Raw genomic sequence first — 21,419 nt, 5'->3', positions numbered from 1 at the left:
TGTGCTTACTAGGCAAGCACTCTACCACTGAGCTAAATCCCCAACCCCTGATAATTGTTTTTAAATATCTTAATGTCAGAAAAAAAAATTACATTTTCTCATCTCTAGCTATAGTTCAAGGCCAACAGAACAAACCTACCACATGTCTCCTCTACAATTCAAACTTCAAACTCAAAGTCCTATATTTGGGTAGTATTCTTTTATCTTCAGATCTTCCATAAGATTTCTGTAATAGCCCTTATTTTAGAGCTTTTATCCTTTTTAATTTAAATTTGTTTTACTTCGAATTATGTGTATATGTGTGGGTATGTGCACATGAGTATAGGTACCCCAGAGACCAGAGCTGTTGGATCCCTTGGAGAGGGCATGATAGGAAGCTGTGAGCTGCCCAATGTGGGAGCTGGGAGCCAACCTAAGTCCCCTGGAAGAACAGAAGAGCTCTAACCACTGAGCCTTCTCTCTAACCACCTCGTTTAATTTATTAGGGGTGCCGGTGGTGCTGTGTGCATGCATCCATGCGTGTGTGGGGGTGTGCACATGTTATTAGTGTGTGTCATCAGATGACAGTTTTTGAAAGTTGGTTTCCTGCTGCCGTGTTGGGGACATAACTCAGGTGGTCAGGCTCACGTGGCAAGCACTTCTCCTTGTTAGGAATTCTTGCTGGCCCCTGGAGCTTTTCCTTTTCGTGTGTGGCTGGAACCAAGGGCTTCCCACAAGGTAAGCAAGTGCTGTCCTAACAAGCGATGTCTTCGGTCCCATAAACCACTTAATAATTCATGAAACACACTGAGCTTCATCCTTGCTAAATTTCTTATCATTCATATAATCAGAGTGAAGCTGAAAATTGACACATGGATTTTTATATTGAAAGGCCATGTGGGGGGGGAGAAGAAAAATGTCAGTTCAAAGACATGGGTGTGTAAGTGCTGAGCCCTTCAAAGAAGCCAGCGTGATGGCCCACTTCTGTAATCCCAGAAGCTAGGAGGCAGGGGCAGGCAGAGCTCTGCGAGTTCAAAGCCAGCCTGTTCTACAGAGAGTTCCAGTCTATCTAGGGCTACATAGTGAGACTCTGTCTCAAAAAAAAAAAAAATCAAATAAAAACAAAACAAAACAGAAACAGAAAGATTTCCTTAAAATATCAATAAAAGGTGTGACCCCATAGTCTTAATACAAGACAGCCCGAGGCAGGAGCATTGCCAGTTCAAGGCCAGCCAGAACTACATAGTAAGATTGGCTCAAAATATAAAATTCAATAAAGTGGAAGCAGAGAGGGTCTGGAGAGGTGGCTCAGCAGTTAAGAGCACTCGCTGCTCTTTCAGAGGACTGAAGTTCAATTCCAGCACCCACAGGGTGGTTCACACTACCTGCAACTCCAGCTCCATGGCAGCCAATGCCTTTTGGCTTCCATGGACACCTACACACACACACACACACACACAACACACACACACACACACAGGCACACAACAGGCACACGCACACACACACAAGATAAATCTAAAAACAAAGGAAAACTGAAAAGTGGTGTTTCACAGCTGTAGTCTCAGCACATGAGACATTGAAGGTGGAGGATAGTTAAGGCCAGGGCCAGCCTGAGGGCTACAGAGTAAATCCTACTTAAGTTAATTAATTAATTAATTAATTAATTAAAATAAAAAATAAAGGGCTGGGAGCTGTCTCAGTAGGTAAGAGTATGTGCCCGGAAAACATAATGCTCTGTGTTCAGTCCCGAGAACTCCCATCAAAGGCCAGGCAGGCATGCCTCTGACAGTCGGGGAGGGTGGGAAGGACTGACGGAGTGGTAGCTGTACCCCTGACATTAGCACACACACTTGGACCCGAGTAAACAGCTGAGAAACCCTGTGATCTCCATTTCTCCTACAATGTCCTCAGACAATTCAAATCCCGAGTAGGAGCCTAAAATAAAGACAATTCTTGAGATGCCTAAAATAAAACTTTCATAGTAGGAAGGCCTCTGTATTATAGTCCTAGAAACAGGAATTTATTTTTGTTCCCCGTGTGTTAGAAAGAAGTTACTTAGCAATCCTGCTTATCCAGTACCCTGCTGCTATGTAACTGGCATTGATGAGTAAAGATATTTCTCCCATCCAAATGCTAACCAGGCCTGACCCTGCTTAGCTTCCAAGGACAGGGATATAGTCATATAGTATCAAAGTTATTTCTGAAGTGTGTGGTGATATTTTATATGTGCTGAAATGTGATATTTTATTTGTATGTTAATAAATAAAGTTGCCTGGAGATCAGAGGTCATAGTCAGCCATTAAGCAGAAGTCCGTCAGTGGTAGCACACACCCTTAATCTGATCACATGGCAGGCCGAGTCTCTGTGTGGTCAAGGACACAGCCAAGCATGGTGACTCGAGCCTTTAATCCCAGTACCAACCATAGAGACCTGGAGGTCTGTATAGACAGGCAGTGACGAGGAAGTCATGTGGCTGGGCTTAGAGCCAATGAGAAGGCAGAACAGGAAAGCAATAAAAACACAAGTCACACAAGAAGCAGCTCTCTTTGGGGAAGCAATGGCGGTGAGGTGGTAAGATAAGGTAGTCGTGGCTCTCTGATCTCTTTGGCTATTACCTCTGTATTTGTCTCTGTGTTTCTTATTTACTAAGAATGTTTAGAAATTCGTCTACAAAAGTGGTTTTTATTTTTGTGTTGTTTTAAAAGAAGTGCTTCCCTATGTAGTAATCCAGGCTGATCTAGAACGTGAAATCCTCCTGCCTCAGCCTTCCACACCCCAGGTTTGGGACTGCAAGTGTGCTATCATACCTGGCTATTAGGTATTTACTCTGCTCTGCTCAAGTGTTGGATATTTTGATATTTTATGTGAGTGCTGAGGATTTGAACTCTGGTTCTGATTTCCCAGCAAGCTGAACCCTCTCCTGTCCTATGTGCCTGCCATTTCTTGACCTCCCTTATAACTCTTCATTCATAATTTTTTCATGGAGATATATTGTTTGCTTTATGGTACCTTAATCCTCAAATTAAAGATACATTGTAAGTATAACACTATTCAGATTCATAGTTGATCTACAAAATCAGAAGTGGATACAACAGCAGGACTGAAAATTTCGAAAACTGTTAGTGTCTTGATGAGAATAGGCTGCAGGGACAAATCAAATACATCGTGGCGCACCGCCATAGTTTCTGTCTTGGACACGGGCTTGTAATGACAGCTACTCAGGAGGCTGAGGCAGGAGGATGATAAGTTCCAGCTCTTGCTTGGACTACAGAATAAGTCAAAGACACTCTGGGCTACTTAGAGAGACTCTGCCTAAAAATGAAAAGTGCAAGAAAGAGAGCATGGGTAGCTCAGTAGGAGAACATTTGCCTAACGTGCATGCGTGAAGCCCTGAGTTCAATCCCCAATACATAAAGGGAAAAAAAGGTTTTCCTGTCTTTACTATCATTTCTCCTCCTACCCTCAGTTCTGTTTTAAAATTCTTTCATCTATCATCTATCTGTCATCTATCTATCTATCTATCATCTATCTATCTATCTATCTATCTATCTATCTATCTATCTATCTATCTGTCTGTCTGTCTATCTATCTATCAACTATCTATCTATCTGAGTGTAGGCACATATGGCTCATGTGTGGAGGTCATAGGACAACTCTCAATTTTCTTTTTCCACCATGTGGCTCCCAGGGTCATCAAGCTTGTGGCTAGCTCTTTTATCCAATGAGCTAACTGGCTAACTCCTCAGGTTATCTCTTGATAGACAGATGAGTAGGTTGCTGGAATGGCTCTAGGGGATGCAGGCTGAGGGAGGTTCCACCTCATGAATACATGGTTGCTCAGGCCATCCTGTCACATCCATCTTGGCATGCACTGGCAGTTTTAGATCCTAAAGCGGCAGCCTCACTGGCATTCAAGCTCTATTGGTTAGAACTCAGTAACATGACCCCATCTAGCTGCAAGGGTAGTGAAAACCTTAGTTTCTTCTCACTAGCAATTCCCAAATACCCACAGCCAATTCCCAAATAAGTCTTAATATGACTTATAAATGCTCAGCTAGTACCTTGGGCTTATTACTGACTAGCTCTTACACTTAAATTAACCCATAATTCTTATCTATGTTTAGCCACATGGCTTGGTACCATTTCTCAGTACCACATTCTCATCTTGCTTCCTCTGTATCTGGCTGGCGACTCCCTGACTCTGCTCTCCTTTCCATCATTCTCAGTTTGGCTCTCCTGCCTAACTTCCTGCCCAGTTACCAGCCAATCAGTGTTTTATTAAATCAATTTGAGTGACAAATCTTTACAGTGTACAGGAGGATTTTCCACAGCAGGGTAGCTGGGAAGCATGGTCAAGCTTTCTGTATTCAGGAAGAAGAGAAAATGGATTTTGGTAAATAATTAGCAGTCTGTCATGATTTATAAATCCCCAAAAACTGAGTTCTTGGTTATAAGAACATTCTGGGGCTGGAGAGATGGTTCAGAGGTTAAGAGCACTGGCTGCTCTTCCAGAGGTCCTGAATTCAATTCCCAGCAACCACATGGTGGCTCACAACCATCTGTAATGAGATCTGGTGCCCTCTTCTGGCCTGCAGGCATACATGCAGACAGAACACTGTATACATAATAAATAAATAGATCTTTATAAAAAAATAAATAAAAACTGACATTTTTAAAAAAGAACATTTTTTATCATCAGTGAGCAGGGTCATTAGTGTCACTTCTCTGTAAAGAAGTCATGGACACTGACAAAAACATCATTCATACAACAGTTGTGGTGGCTTTAAAAAAAATGTCCCCCAGGCTCAGTCATTTGAACCCTGGGCCTCCAGCTGGTGGTGCCAGGAGGGGACCTTAGTGCTGTGGGATGGTCTGTATGTCAAATGTGTTGCTCTGATTGGTCAATAAATAAAACACTGATTGGCCAGTAGCCAGGCAGGAAGTATAGGCGGGACTAACAGAGAGGAGAACTGAGAACAGGAAGGTGGAGGGAGACACTGCCAGCTGCCGCCATGAAAGTAGCATGTGAAAATGCCGGTAAGCCACGAGCCACGTGGCAAGGTACAGATTTATAGAAATGGATTAATTTAAGATGTAAGAACTAGATAACTAGAAGCCTGAGCCATTAGGCCAAACAGTTTAAATAATATAAGCATCTGTGTGTTTATTTTATAAGTGGGTTGTCGGACTGCCGGGGCTTGTGAGAGAAAACTCCCCAGCTACACCTTAGGACGTGGAACCTTGCTGAGAAAGTGCATCTCTGGGGCAGGCTTTGAGAATTAATAGCCTCACCCAGCATGAGTACTAGCTGTCTGCTTCCTGTGTGTGGCTGAGATGTGATCCCTCACTCAGCCTCCTGCTCCAGCTCACCTGTAGTCATACCTCCCTTACCATCATGGATTCTGCCTCTAGAACAGCTAGCCAAAACAAACTTTCATCTGTAAGTCAGTTTGGTCATAGTGTTCTATCACAGCAACAAAGAATAACAAATGCAGTCACACTTTAACAAAAAAACATTGAATTCTGACATCACTCTTCTTAACTTTAAAAAAATCACATTTATTTAGAGTGTGTGTGTGTGTGTGTGTGTGTGTGTGTGTTTTCTAGCTGAAAAGCAGATTAATATAACTAACTTGAAATGGTATATGAGGTGGTATATTTCAGCATTGATGTTGTTTCTCAATTGTGGGGTTCAAACTCTGGGTCTCATGTGTGGCAGGCAAGTCCTCTACCACTGATCTATATCTCTGGGTTCTTTGAGCTCACCTCAAAGCCCAGGCAAGCCTTGAATTTTTTTTATTCTGCCTCAGCCTCCCCACAAGCTAAAACTACAGGCCTGCAGCACCAGCTCCAGCCAGTACCCTTACACTTTCTACACACACGCTCAATGACCTTTCTGTACCCAGAAATACCAGTCTTGTTGATGTGTCCATGGGTTTTGCATTCACTTTGTCATCAATATTTTCTGTTTTCCCCAAAATGGTCTTTAAGGTGTCCACATCCTGCCATGACCCTAGGGACCACTTATCTACTTCCGGGGATTTTTCGCTGCAAATCTCACATCCTTCAGCTTAGGTCTGCACCTGAGTCTGGACCCCAGTTTACAGCAGCAGACTGAAACTTATTATCCCTACCACTCAATAGCCAGAGGTCTCTACAGTTACACATGACATGTAGTAGGTGGAATATTCTTATCTTTAGATTACCTTTTAGGAGTAAATCCTAATTTAAGATCTACTATCTGGACTGGAGATGGCTTCTTGCGAAGTCTTAAGATTCTTGTCAGGGCTGCTTGCCAACAGCTGTGAGGTATTGTTTATCCTGGGGTAGGAAAGAGGGGCTCAAAAGAACATTCGATTCAGATGTGAACTCTGCTTCAGGACCATCCTAAATATGTAATGAAGTCCCTTTCCAGTAAGAGCTAGGTGGATACTAACCATTCACACAGGCTCAGGAGGTGGAGGCAGGATCAGAACCTCAAGGTCATATTCAGCTACACAGTGAACAAGACCAGCCAGTTCTGCATGACCCTCCCAACCTTTACTCTGGAGACCCGACATTCCTTTTTTGTTTGGTTTCCTTTAGACATCCTGGTAGTGACTCGACAGCATATATACATGCTGGGCCCGCATCTTGTCCCACACATTTCCCGATCATGCATGTTCTCGGCTTTAGCTACCGCGGTGCTATGCCACACTGATCTAGACACAAAGATTCTATCAGGCTGAGTGAAACATATTTGTCACACTTGCTAAGTTTGCCTCTAACTAAATACATGTGCAAGTGACACCATTCTGAAACACAAGAGGGGTATAATACGCATTTGGAACAATTAGCCAGTCTATCAGAGAACATGTGTCCTTCTGCTGGGCATGAGTCCTCAAAGTCCTAACAGGGTCATCTCTCTGGTCACATGCAAATGATTTCAACAATTTCCTATTCCTGTTGTTGGGACAGCTCAGTAGAAGCACTTGCTACCAAGTTTGATGATCTGAGTTCCGTCCCCAGGAGGCACATGGTAGAAGGAGGGAACTCACTCCTGTGGCAGTCCTCTGATACCCACACAGAGAAATATACATTTTAAAAGTTTTTTTTAAAAAAAAACAACAACTTTATATTCGAGTTACAAGCATCCAGAGTAGCCACAGAAGGTGTAAAGCATTTGTAATACTCTTCTGGGATGGCTCAACATTCCACCTGAAATATAGTACAAACTTAATAATTTATCCCAGTGCATTCAGCTGACTTCTGACTCCAGGAGAGTAACGGAGTGTACCTTCAAATATTTGTAAGTTCAAACGATAGCTGCCTTTAGAAAGCAGAGTCTGAGGGGGCAGAGAAGCTATGGATGCTAATGCAGAGCACTTGCAAATAAAACTGGGCTAAGAGCTCTTACAAAGTTTGACCCGGGTCGCTTCTATATTAATATATTTCCTTTTATTATTGAGACACGGTTTGGAACTCACTGGCTGACCCTGAACTCAAAAATCTGCTTGCCTCTGCCTCCTAAGTGCTTGGATTAAAGGTGTGCACCACCACACTCAGCTTGTAATGCATTTTAATATTTTTTTTTTGCTATAGAGATGAGCTTCAACCCTATATTGGTTAAAACTCAATTAATACATTCAACATTAATTGATTGGGGGGGGGTTGGTTTTTGGAGATAAGGTTTCTCTGTGTAGCTTTGAGCCTTTCCTGGTTCTTGCTCTGTAGTCCAGGCTGGCTTCGAACTCACAAAGACCTGCCTGCCTCTGCCTCCCGAGTGCTGGGGTTAAAGGCATGCACCACCACCACCCGGCTTTTCTATATTCTTTACATGACTTGCCTTTAGTCACAGTATTGTTCGGTGACTTCACATTCCATTGTCTTTTTTTTTTTCTTTCAGATTTTGCACATATGAATGTGTACTGTGTGAGTGCCTAGGAAATACAGATGGTTGTGGATCACCATGTGGGTGCTGGGAACCAAACCCAGTCCTTTGTAAGAGCAACAGGTGCTCTTAACCACTTGGCCATCTCTCCAGCCCCTCCATTGTCTTTTTGCTATGGTTTTCTTGAGTGTTTCATGTAACTCAGGCTAGCCTCAAACTCACTAGGGAGCCAAAGATGACTCTGAACTTCGGACTCTCTTGCTCTTATCTCCTGAGTATTGGGATTACAGGTGTGCATCACGATGCCCACTTACTTTTCCTTTTTTCAATTTATACACATAGGCGTCTTGTCTGCATGTATATATGTGTACCACATGTGCCTGGTGCCCACAGAGATGAGAAAAGGGCCTCAGTTCCCCTGGAACTGAAATTATAGATGGTTGTGAGCCATCATGTAGGTGCTGGGATCTAACCTAGGTTCTCTCCAAGAGCAACAGCTGCTATAAATGTTGAGCCATCTGTGGTGGTACTGTGTTCCCCAAAATATTGTGTACCTTAATAAACTTATCTGGGGTCAGAGAACAGAAAAGCCACTAGTTAGTTAGGCAGTGATAGCACACGCCTTTAATCCTAGCATTCCAGAGATAGAAATCCCTCTGGATCTCTGTGAGTTCAAGGCCACATTGGAAATAGCCAAGCATGGTGACACACACCTTTAATCCCAGAAAGCCAGCCTTTAATCCTAGGGAGTGATGGTAGAAAGCAAAAAGGTATATAAGGCATGAGGACCAGACACTAGAGGCTTTTGGCCTGGTTAAGATTTTTGGCTGGTTAAGCATTTGGCCTGGTTAAGCTTCAGGCTTTCGAGCAGCACAGTTCAGCTGAGATTCATTCCGGATGAGGACTCAGAGGCCTCCAGTCTGAAGAGACAAGACCAGCTGAGGATCCGGCGAGGTGAGATAGCTGTGGCTTGTTCTGTCTCTCTGATCTACCAGCATAGACCCTGATAAGTGGCCTTGGGTTTGATTTTATTAATAAGAACTTTTAAGATCATGCAACAGCCATCTCTCCAGTCTTACTTTTTTTTTTTTTTTTCAAAAAAAGCCATATTTTATTTTATTTAAAACTTTTTTATATGTATGGGTGTTTTTCATGGATGGATGTCTGTGCACCATGTGTGTGCCTGATGCCCTTGGAGGCCAGAAGACATCAGATCCCCTGGAACTGGTGTTTTAGACAGTTGTGAACAGTCACCTGGGTGCCAAGAACTGAACCCAAGTCCCCTGGAAGAGCAGCTAGTGCTCTACATTGCTGAGCCAGCTCTCAAGTCCCACTTAAATTTTAATATAGGGTCAGGTAGCCCAGGCTGGCCTCAAGCTTGCTCTTATGCAGCAGAGGATGCCCCTGAACTCCTGATCCTCCTGCTTCCATGCTGGGACATAAGCTACCATACCTGACTTATTGGAACAGAGTGTTACCATAGCCCAGGCTGCTGCAAATCCATAGTGATTTGCTTCCAGAGTTCTGCTGCTAGGGGAGACAGGCATGAGTCACCATAGCCAGTTTGTTACTTTTTAAAAAAATGACCTGTAATAACTATTTTCGGTTAACACTGCTTTTTCTCCATGACCAACTCATTAACAAGGTAACTAACTATTCAATCATTAAGGCATTTTTTTTTTTTAATAAGTCACCTAGGTTAGCCAGATGGCTAGTTGGGTAAAAGTGCGGAGCCTGAAAACCTGACTTCAATCCCTGAGTCCCACATGGTAGGAGAGCTGACTCCTGAACATTTTCCTCTGATCTCCAGGCACGTGAAGTAGCACATGACCCCCCCACCCCGGACATACAAAAATAAATGTAATATACACTTTTAAAACCCAATGCTTCATTAAGCAATAGAAAATTATGAGTAACTTTTTAGAACTTGGACCTCAACATTTCTTGGCTATTTAAATAAAAATGCAGACATCTTCACATTGCTACTATGAGTTTCAAAAGAATAAGTTACTTCTAAAAGCTATTTATATGTAAGGACAGAAGAGCACACAAGCAAGCTGGAACCTTTCCACGTCATTGTCTCTGGGATTCGAGCAGCAGAGGCCTGGTGTGAACGGAAGAGCCTGATGGCCGGGGTCCAGTCTAGATGCTTCGGGCTGAGGAACAAGAAGTTGAACTGTGCATACATTAGCTTGACTCATAAAAACCAAAGGGTCTCCTTCAGACTGAACAGGGCTAAGAGCTAAAACCTCAGCAGCCACGGGGTGGGTATTTCTAAAACAGGACTTCTCAACATGTCAGAAGAGCTAAGGAGGCTGGAGAGACAGCTCAGCAGTTAGGAACACTTGTGGCTCCTGCTCAGGACCCAAGGACATGTCCCAGCACCTATATGTCAGTTCACAGGCACCTGTAACTTGAGTTCTAGGGGGATCCCATGTTCTCTTCCAGCCTCCTTGGGCGACTGCACACACACACACACACAAAACCTTCAGCCGGCAGTGGTGGCACATGCCTTTAAACTCTGCACTTGGGAGGCAGAGGCAGGCAGATCTCTGATTTTGAGGCTAGCCTGGACTCAAGAGTGAGTTCCAGGACAGCCCAGGCTACACAGTGAAATCCTGTCTCGGAAACAAAACAACCAAACAAAAATAAAATAAAATAAAATAAAATAAAACCTTCAAAAAGCAGGGTGCCAGGGACACTCATTGCTCTTATTTTTGAGAAGCGGCTGCTCATTAGTTTGGGGTGCTTCTTGGTGGCTTCCTTAGAGGAAGGTGCCCTTAATTTGAAAACCACCCCTTTTTTGCAGGGGCTCAAAACTTGATTTGCATCTAATTCTTTCTCAGCAGGAATCAAACCCTGTTGCAGACCATCTACCCCTCCTCACCTAAAGCCTACTGGAGGTCCAGTCTGTAAGGGAACTGCACCTGTTTCCTGTCCATATAAAAGTTTCTCTAAGAGCCCTCGAGGCGCGGCCTCTCGTGCTACCTTCCTGAAATGCAGATTTATTCGGAGCAGTATTACTACTATAATACACAATAAAACTATAATAACCCTGTAAATAATAATTACACATTCATTGTGTATATATACCCAAGTCTTACAGGGCAAATGGCTGAGCTGTCTTCCTGTTTCTTAATAAAACCACCAAAGTCCTATTAAAACTTTCTTAGATAAACTACAAGAGAACTTTCTTCCTTCAACATGTACTAGCAAGAGGGCAATACTCAAAGTGCCTTGATATTTAAGCTTCTACATGCCCTGACATCCAGTGAATGATGACACCTTTCAGTTTCATGACACTAAATACAAAAGCTGTTATTCAACATTTGTAAAGGTGAGACGCTCCAAAAACAAGATATATTTAATACTTTCAGTGATGAGGCAACCTCTTTTTTTTTTCCAATTATAATTTAGTCTCTATTATTCTGGTTTCTCTTCAGACCATATGAAATGCCTGCCTTTTCATAATTTTGTTTCTGTATATTCTCCATGAAGGGTGTGTGTTCCAAGTAGCTCTCTTCTGTCCTTGTCATGTAAGCCCTTTGCTTCTACTCAGCAGAGGAGAATGGGGCACCTCTCTGCTTAGATGACTTTGAAGGAGTTATTTCTGCAGAAAGGATTCTCCCACAATTCTGCTGTTAGCAGGGACCTCGACTATGGTTCCAAGTTTAAGTAGCAAATGAGCACTTACCATCCCAAAGAATATGAATTTCAAGACTCCTGCTGTGTAGATTCTGAACACCATACCCTCTAATATATTTGTGATGAAAAGCTATTGCTTTAAAAACGTTAACTATCATATCCGGAAATACCAACCGACTCAATGGCAAAGAGGAGTCCCCTGTGTTTTAGAAGGGAACCAATACAACTGAAAAATTCCAATTACACAGTCTTTGTATAGGTTAAACATCTAAAGATAAGAAATGTTAAATGAACAACTTAAAACAATTATGCCATATTCACCCAGATGACATGTTTTTATTTCGTACTTCCAGTTACTTAGAATAAATATTTATCGGCTTTCATATTCATTTATTATTTGATCTAAAAGAACTTACTGAATAAAATGCTCAGTTCCAATGTATCCACAAAGATAAAACTACCTTGGGGTATTTGCGGAAGAGTGTAGACGAAGAGAAACAGACACTACGATACAGTTGTGTGGATGACGTTAAACATGTGTCCCTGTTGACAGTCATCCCCGTGATTTGTCCACAGCCACAGATATCCATGCAGTGCAAGAGGGCCCAGGGTTGCCCATAGGAAGCTGGTAACCCAGTGGGAACCAGGGCTTTTAAGGTCTCTTAAAAACGTAACGTGGTCGAACAAAAAAACAAAACCCAAAGCAACCAAAAGACCTCGATAAGTGTTCCAGTTAGCGACTCCTTGGCAACTCAGATGTAACCAAACGACTTTGGTGGGCGATTAGAATGAAACGTGCAACGCTCTCTTTCAACAAAACCTATAAAGCCCGTAAATTATGTTCGGCTCTGAGAATCGGCAGTTACTAGCACCTTCCTTCGCACTTTTTAATATTCTATACAGTTCTGCATCCACGGCCTTTTCATTCAATTATTGCCCTACACAAGGTCTCCGGTGGCTCTCGGGGAATCGCTTCTTTTAAGGCTGCCCTGGCAGGACATCAGAATGCCAAGCCTCTGGGTCGCGATCCCGCCCTCGCTCCTCGGAAGGTGGGAACATCATGCGCTTAGACTTGCTTATTTAATTGCAGGCATGGAAGCAGACCCAGTCCGAACGGATGCGCCGAGTGGGCGGCCCAGGGTGTGATCTGTCCTTCCTGCGCTCCCAGAATGCGCGCCCTTCCTGGGCCTGCCCGCGCCCGCGCGCCCCAGGCCTCGTCCGCCCGCCAAGCACCTAGAGGATGCCCCCGCGAGGACCCCGCCCCTCCCGCGTCCACGCACCTGCGGCCCCGCCCCCGGTCACGAACCTTCAGGTCCACGCACCTGCCCTGCCTTCCCTCCCGCCCCCCGCGCGCAGCCACCAAGCTGCAGCCGCGCTCCTCCTCGGCCGCCCGGGTATCTAAAGGGGTCCGTCTCCAGCACCACAGCCAAATGGCTGAGCCTCCCTGGCCCGCTGCGCAGGCCGCCCATTGGACCCTGCCCCCCGCCGCCGCCGTCACCATTGGCTGGCATCCGGAGCCTCGCCACTCGATTGGCTCGTGCTGCCGCCGCTCCACGCCGGAGCCGCAGGTCCCGCCTTCACGGCGATCAGGTTAGTGTGCGCCGCGGGTGCTGGGGGCTCGAGAACCGAGCGGAGCTGGTTGAGCCTTCAAAGTCCTAAAACGCGCGGCCGTGGGTTCGGGGTTTATTGATTGAATTTCGCTGGCGCAGGATCCTCTGCAGAGAGAGAGCGCGAGAGATGGATATGGACAAACGGATTCATTTAGAGCTGCGGAACAGGACGCCCTCTGATGTGAGCATTTGCCAAAAATATCTCTGTCGGTCCATTCTCCTACTTTGTGTTATGTGTGCGTGTGTGTTTGGGGGGAAGGCACTTTTTTTTATGGAGGGGGTTCCGGGGTGGTGTAGGGCTTGGGATCGGACTGCAAATGAATTGCAAGGTTGGATTGGGGGGGGGGGTTGCAATGCCATCGGAGCATGTTCTGGCCACCGCCGCCGCTGCCCTTGGTGTGTGACTACCTGTGCGTGTGCTCCCGCGTGTGCGGGTATGGGTGCGAGGGTGTGCGTGCGAGTGTGCACCCAGCTGGGGGCCGGCGGGGCGCACGCGTTCGGGTCGGAGGGAACGCGGCGATCTCACCCTCGTCCGAGCTCTCAGCTCCCACGACTCGCGTCTGGATGGAAAAGATGATCGAGGGGAGGAGATGGGCTGCCTCCTGGATTAAACAACAAAAAGGGGGTGTTATATTTTAGAAACGTACCCCCCTTTCCGCCCCCTCCCGCGCCTGCCCCCTCCTTTTGCCGTCTCTCTTTCGCTCGCTCGTTCTCTCGCACACAATAAGTTTTGGGATTCGCGGGTCCGGTTTAGTTTCTGATCAATGTGGCCCAAGGCCCCCGGGGAGAGCGCATGGGGACCCGGCTGCTGCGGAGTTGGGAGATGGCTCGAGTTTAAAGCGCGTCTTCGTTTCTCTGCGGGGATGAGGCGAGAGGTGGGGAGCCATATTTGTAACTTTGTCGTGTTCGTGAACGCGCCCTTTCTCTCCCTCCCTCCCTTTCTCTGCCTGCCTTCCTTCTTCTCCTTTCTCTCTCACTCTTTCCACCCCACCTTTGGGCCAGATGCTGTCTTTTCTCCCTTCTTCCTCGCGGAAAGGGGGGGGGTTACCTTAGGAGGAGGGGGAGGGATTGTGGAGTGTGCAAATGCTCAGATAATCCTCACGCCTCCCCAACCACGAGCGTTCGCTAGTGTAAGTTGACCGAAGGCTGCGTCCCGGTGAGCCCCTGGCCCCCGGCTTCCTCCCCAGATGCCAGCCTTGGCACCCTGATGCCCCATCGGCACCAGCTACCCCACCTCTGGGTCCCTGCTTCTCCCGGGGTGGGCTCCCTGGCAGCCATTCGGCTCCTGGTTAATAAATGGGCACAGGAAACTTTATCAGGACCCGAGGTGCCCAGAGCTGGTGCTGCTGTGGGGACTGGCCCGGTCTACATTCTTGCGGGCACGGCTGGCACGCAGCTCTGGGATGGGCAGTTCGTCTGGCCGTCGCCGTTATGGATTGGGCAGCGGCGGGAGTATGGCAGGAGGAAACTTACACCGGTGGGAACAGGCAGGCTGGGCGCGAGCCCACTGCTAGGGGAAGTGAGGGTGGGAGACTCGAACGCTACTGTTTATTTTTGTCTCCCTCTCGCTTTCACACACTCGTGTTGTCCCTACGAGTTGGCCCATCCGAGAGACCCTAGGGTCTGGGGTGGAAACCCTGGCCGACTTCCCCTCAAGGCCCGGTCTTGGGGAGAAGGGTCTCGCGGGCGGGAAGATCCCAGGTCCAGCCTAGGTGTCTGGGGTTCGGGCGAGTTGGGGGCTCGCGCAGCACGTTGCGCTGACCTGTCGCCCCCCTAGTCACTTGGCCCCTCGAATCCTGACAAAGGCAGGCCTCGTTTCCTCTTTTCCTCTAGTTCCTCCCTCCAAACCTGAGTAAGACTTTTGAAAACAAGCTCCTTTTCTGCCGTCCGCCCATCCTCACGCAGCTGTGCACTGGAGACGTGCCTTATGGCGCGCAGGGCGGGGAGGAGGGGGCGCCGCCAGCAGCAGGACTTGCCGCGGGGCTACCGGGTTCGGCCGGTGGCGTCCCGACCCAGTCCCCGTGCCCGATCCGGGGGTGGAGGGGGCTGGGTGTGGTGCTGGGGGAGGGGGCCGAACGCGGGCTTCCCGCGTACTTTCCGGAAGACCCCTGTACGTAGTTGGGGGGCTCCGGGGTCGCGGCGAGTAGGTGCGCATAAGCGCTGGGCCGGCCCGAGCGATCCACCGTACTAGCCAACCCGGAGCGAAACGGAAAGCGGGTCGAACCGGCTCTTTAAACTTCCCCGAGTGTGTGCGCTGGGGGAGGGGCGGGCGCGCTGGGCTGGGCGCGATTTCTCACGCTTCGCCCCCTCGCCGTTGAGTCCGCGGCCCACTCGCCGGCCCCGGGGCTCCCGGCGGGGTGGGGCGCGCGGGTGGCGGGGGAGGGGCACTTGCTGCGCATGGGGGAGGGGAGGGCAGAAAGCTCTCGAAAGAGGGACAAAAGGGGTGGGGGAGGAGGAACTGGCTTTTTTTGTTGTTGTTGTTTTTCTGGTTTTTTGTTTTTTCAAATAAACGTTTTTTTGGAAAACAGATCATTCCGGGGAGCCTCCCTCCCCACAGTCCCGTCCCCCCGCCGCCCCCACGCACCCACCTTCAGCAACCTCTCTCCCAAGTCGCATCTCGGGGACTGGTGGCCGCGACGCCGCCGAACTAGGACGAGCAGCCATGTTTCCCGGGGCGCCGGCGGCCCGCCCCTCCCCCACGGCGGCCGCGGACCCGGCTCGGCGGGGACCCGGGTGCCCAGCGGAGGGGACCCGGGCGCGCACAGGCGCAGCAGAAGCTCGGCGGCGCGGGCCTGGGGATTGGGTCTGGAGAGGGCGAGGCGGGCCGGGGGCTCTCGCCCGGCTCGGACCTGCGGGGCCCTGTCCTCGTCATTTGCACTGCTAGGCCGGCGGGAGACCCAGCCCCAGGGTGCCTGGCATTCTCGGGGTGCAGGGGCGGCCGTCCCCGGCTCTACGCCGGTGGCTCGCCTGTCGGGCACCGAGCTGCCATTTTGTCACCGTGGCTGTTGTCGTGCTGGAGGGGGGGGAGCGAGAGCCTTACGCCATCGCCCCGACGGCCGCCCTCCAGCAAGGTGGCTTCTGGGGGAGCTGGCCCCAGGGACACCCCCACCCCACTTTCGCATTCGGTCTTATGGGGGCTCCCACCCCGCGCCCGGGGTCCCAGGATCCCGAAGCTATCGAAGCCCTGAGAAGGTGACGGTCTCCTTAGCAAGCGCCCCCCCCCCCCTTCCTCCTCGACTCCCTGCCTCCTTCTCCCCCCCCCCCAACCCCCGCCCTCGGCTCGGTTTTCCGCGGTGGCTCCCGCTGCGCTCTGCACGTAGTGAAAGGTGGCCTTGAAGGCGAAGCGATTGCTCTGGTGTTTGCGCCTTCGGCGGAAATGATAGGGTGGTGTTTGGAGGGTGGGGGTGAAACTGGAGGGCGGGAGGGGCTCAGGCTCGCCAGTCTAGTGGCCCTAACTGAAGTCGAGGGCGTCGGCCTCCTACCCGGGAGGGACAAGTTGTTGGGATGCGCTGGGGAAACGCCCTCCGGGGCTGGGCTCTCTGGAAAGGTTGGTCGAGTTTCAGGTGGGTGCAGCACCCTGCAGGCTGGGGGAGCTCTCTCGCTATTTATCCTTTGCCTCCCCCCCCTTTTTTTTCTTTTTGTTTTGGTGGGGCAGGTAGCTAACTACATACTAACCACCACCCTAAACCGAAAGAGAAATAGGACTTTCCTTTAAAAAAAAAAAAAAAAAAAAGGAAAGAAAAGTAAACTGTCTTTTTGTGTTGACTTAAGACTCAGGCAATTTGTTCCCAATGCTGGTCCGGATGTGGGACTCAAGAGTATGGTAGGCACCTCCCTGGCTGTAGGCTGGTGTCTGCATGCAGAGACTAACTTTCATGGAAGTGGCTGGCAAAGGCTGCCATCCGAGCCAGAGTCTACTTTGACCTCTGGAATGCATTGCGTGTTTTTTTTCCAGGCTGACTTACTGCCTAATTGGGTTCAAGTGGCCCGGTATTTGCTCCAATTTATGCAAGCCAAGCGGAGATTCAGAGGCAGAGAACGGAGTGAGGCCTTGGTGTGGTGGCGATCAGTTGAGTCTTGTGACTGGCGCCGGGGCTGCTTGTTTTGAATCTGAAGTTCCATGGTGAATCTGAAGCCACGCAGACCTGGGTTTGAAATTCACCAGCTACACGGAGGTGGGGTCCTAAACTGTGGTTCAGGACAGGTTAACTCAGTTTACCTCCAAAGCTTTGCACATATGTCCTGTAAGATGGGGACGGTGCTGCTTTCTCAATAAGTGACAAAGATGGTTTGATTTGGCTCTTAGCAGGTGCATCGTTTAGTCTCAGATGCTGGGAAACGGTGAGGGATAACTAAAGGCGTCCTGGAGGTTTAAAATAACTAACAACTCCAACAATAATAGCGGATGCTTACATAGTCTCTTACTGTGTCTGGCATATTGCTAAGTGGATTACACACATCAGTTAATTTATCCTCACAAGGGCACTGCGTTAAGGACCGTTGTTATTCTTATATTAAATGTAAGGAAATCGAGGCAGAGCTCCAGGTCACCACCAGTGCAGGACCCAGATTCTAGCTCGTGGGACATACTCAGCTTCTGTACTGCCTTGAAGCACCATGACTAGTTAGTTGTATTTTTGTAAAGCACCATGAGGAAGGGCTTTTTTCTCCTTAGCCTTGGAGTTATGCCACCTTATTAGCGAGAGGGTGGGTTTGGGTTTGTTGATATTGCGGACATTGAAACAAAGCATAGGTTCCTGTTGAAGCTTTAGATGGGATCAGACGGGCAGGGTGGGTAGGCATTTTAAGGGGAAGCCTTACCTTGGTTTCGAATATAAATGTACATCGTTTTAAGGTGAGATGAATCTGGCCTCTTAGATGTTGGGGCACACTTTTGGGGTAATGAGAAGACAAGCAGGATCCATTCCTAGCTAGTGCTTATTTGGGGTCTTAGCTATAATGCATTTTCTGTTTTTATTTGTCTTTTCTCCAGAAAGAACAAAAATTCTGGGCAGAATAGGCAGGCTCTTGGTGTTAGGGTGTAGCATGCTAATAACACTGCCCAGAGCCACTTGCCTGACCCTGCCTGCCATTCCACCATTCCTTAGGGACTGGGAGGCAGGAGGGAAAAACTCCCCGCTGTGAGGATGGATCACCTAGGGCTCAAAGTCAACCTCAGAGGCCATCTGTGTGGACAGTAGAGAAGGGAGGTTGTGTGGCTCTGTAGTTCACTAAAGCCCAAACATGACCTATATTACCAGCTCACCAGGGGAGCGGGTGAAATGCAGATTCCTGGGCTCCACCCCCCTGGGTCTAGGTTTACTGCCGGGTCACTGAACTGCAGCTAAGTGGCTTGTCTTAAGCCACATGAGTTGAAAATAATTTGTATGTCTGAACACTGAGGGATCTGATGTGGGACACCAACCTTTGGTTCCTCCTCCCTACAAATTGCACCTGTCACTTTAACAGACTTGTATTACCAGGGGGAAAAAAACTGTACCCGTTATATTTTGAACTTGATCAATAAAAGAATTACAGGGATGTGTGTATCTTTTTTGTCGTAAAAGCACCTGTGTTGAGTTGTCAATTTTGCTTCTTGGTGAAGTTTACTACCTGGAATGTTTGTACATCTCTGTTTAGCAGGCTAGGGGAGGTCCCCGGGGTCTTGTGCTTTGATTTTTTTAGGTATGTGGCAAGTCCTACATTTGATGTGCATTGTGGATTTTCCAAGACCTTCTGTATATACCTTTAAGCTGGTTGGATCCTCACAGAACTCAGCCCCAGCTCACCAGCCCCTGTAGGAAGTTGTTCTCATTCCTGGCTCCCTGTAGAGCAACCCTCTCCCTCAGAGGTAGAGGAGAACTTTAAACCACCCGATTCCAGGCTTTGAGGCCTACTGAAGGCAGATCTGCTCTGTACTCAGTGGCTGGCGTCAGGATCAGCACAGATCACTGAAAACTCCAGGTCACCCCGGCACCTCCTTCTTAGGCCTGCTGTTCTTCTACTGTGCATGCTTCCTGGGGAGACAACCCACAGCAAAGCAAGATGGCTTTGGGTTCAAAACCCTTGTCCAACTGCAGCTGTTTGTTTGTTTGTTTGTGGTTTTTGTTGTTGTTATTTTGTTTTTCGAGACAGGGTTTCTCTGTGTAGCTTTGCGCCTTTTCTGGAACTCACTTGGTAGTCCAGGCTGGCCTCGAACTCATAGAGATCCGCCTGGCTCTGCCTCCGGAGTGCTGGGATTAAAAGCGTGCGCCACCGCCGCCCGGCTCAGCTGCAGCTTCTTAATGCCTCAGCTCCTAAGCAGGAGTGAGTGGAAGGTGACACTCCTAACAGTAGTTTCAGACCCTGTCCCCTCTCTTGGCTGGGGACACATCAGCAGCCTCTCAAAGTGACTTCCTTGGGACTTCTGCAGTTAGCCATTCTCCCTGTTCCGGTGTAGTGGGAAAGGTGCCTGACTTGCTAACTCACCACGCTGAAGGGCTGGGTGATGTTTACATCAGCTGTCTGCTCACCCCTCTTCCCTCTGCTCTGGAGCCCAGAGCTCATTGCTGAGTGGCTGTGATTGGCGTCTGATGCAATGAACTTGGTCCAGCCTTCTGCCCTGAATTCTGACTTGGAGACTTTCCCTTTTGGACTCTTATCTCCTAGTTCCACTCTCCATCAGTGCCCAGCACTTGCTTCTCACAGACAGGTCAAGAACCACGAACTTGACTTATGTTACACTGGAACATAATTATACAACAGATACTGAACACCCAGCGTGTTTGCGTGAAAGAAAGGGCTTCTGGCTGGAACAGAGGTAGTTGTTACTCAGAACATCTCACTTAATAACATCTGCTGAAGCCACATGCGCAAAGCACCCATGGCCTTCATCCACCTTCCCAGACACGGAAACAGACTCCTTGTATAGAACCAATTGTCCAGATGATACTATTGTCTTCATGCTGTGTGTCAAGCCCTGTCCTCTGCCATGCCCCACAGCACTGGGGCGAGGGGTGGGACCTCAAACTGATCTTGTTTGAGCTCCATGCTGTGCACCTCCCCCACCCCCATTTTACCATTTTCTTTACCAAACTGGCTCCAGGCAGGACGTTTAAGAGATGACCCCCCTACTCTACTAATTCCTTACTCTGGTGTATTTACATTTTGAGAGTCTTTCTTAGTGGGGAAATTATTGAAAACTATTAGAGACTTGGATGTACTCCTCAGCTTTGTCATTAACTGGAGTTGGACAAGTGGTTCAGCTTCTGTCTCTCCATCTCAAGTGAAGGGGTGTGTGTTTAGGGCTGGGGGTGTATGTAATTTGCTTACTAGAGTGCCTGGCTGGAATAGACAGATCGCTAGGTTCTGTCTTCCACACTGCATAAACCAGATGCAATCCCAGCACTCAACTACAAGCCGGGCACTTCAAGGGTGGAGGCTGGAGAATCAGAAGCTGAAGGCCATCCTCAACCACATGCTGAGTTCAAGTTTAGCCTGTGCTACATAAGACCCTGTCCAAATAAATAACGTGGGGGTGCTGAATTAGCTCAGTGGTATTCAGACTTTTTGAACCCACTAGTGACATGATCCATACTGTTGCCCAGCACATATGTATGTATATACATACATAATACATACATACATTTTTTTTTTTTTTTTTTTTGGTTTTTCGAGACAGGGTTTCTCTGTGTAGCTTTGCGCCTTTCCTGGAGCTCACTTGGTAGCCCAGGCTGGCCTCGAACTCACAGAGATCCGCCTGGCTCTGCCTCCCGAGTGCTGGGATTAAAGGCGTGCGCCACCAACGCCCGGCTTACATACATATTTTTAAAACACACTTGATTCAATGGGAAGAAAATACGCTAGTTTAGACTCAAGTTGATTTCACTCTATTACTGTTTGAAAAATTAAAAGTTGGGTATTAAAATTCCTTCAGCTGTCTTGCGGTTTGGGTTTGGGAATAGAGCGAGTATTTTCTCTGCATTGAGGCAACAGTGCTTTTCTCAGTTTCCTAACAACCCAGTGCTGGTCCCGAGTCCCCAACTGCTCAGGTTACTCTTGTCTATTGTCTACCCCCGGACAACCTCATGGTAAAAGTAGCCATTAGCTTAAGTGCCTATCCTAGGTGGGTGCCTGCCAGAGTTATTGGCTCTGCCAATGCTCTTCACTGCCATGTCGCCTAGCCCTTCTTTATGCCGTACACCAGGAAGGGCACCCACACTTTCTTTCACTGAGTCAAGGTTTTAGAGAAGGGTGCCTGGTGTGTGCTCGTCTCTGTCCCTCCCCTCCCCTCACAGTGTCTAGGAGTCTCTAAGTGAGGCTGCCATAGTGCC

General features: G+C 48.2%; 1 protein-coding gene and 1 pseudogene across 2 annotated transcripts in view; one reads left to right on the top strand and one right to left on the bottom strand.

The window, feature by feature from the left end:
- Nucleotides 1-11,806: 11,806 nt before the first annotated feature.
- Nucleotides 11,807-16,152, bottom strand: LOC119088314 (annotated as a pseudogene).
- The window catches only part of Anp32a (acidic nuclear phosphoprotein 32 family member A), a 39,201-nt gene continuing 30,860 nt past the window's right edge, over nt 13,079-21,419 (top strand). The window contains exon 1 of one of the 2 annotated variants that reach the window (XM_028867140.2): nt 13,079-13,288. In XM_028867140.2, the coding sequence (XP_028722973.1) occupies nt 13,235-13,288 (54 nt within the window). In that variant the 5' untranslated portion in view covers nt 13,079-13,234. Of the gene's footprint in view, nt 13,289-13,823; nt 13,983-21,419 lie in introns of those variants that run through there. The other variant, XM_028867130.2, reaches the window with a different exon arrangement.

The sequence above is a fragment of the Peromyscus leucopus genome, chromosome 7 (assembly GCF_004664715.2).
Source record: "Peromyscus leucopus breed LL Stock chromosome 7, UCI_PerLeu_2.1, whole genome shotgun sequence".
NCBI classification, from domain to species: domain Eukaryota; kingdom Metazoa; phylum Chordata; class Mammalia; order Rodentia; family Cricetidae; genus Peromyscus; species Peromyscus leucopus.
Note: the sequence above shows the minus strand (reverse complement) of the source record. Positions and strands in the feature narration are given on the sequence as shown.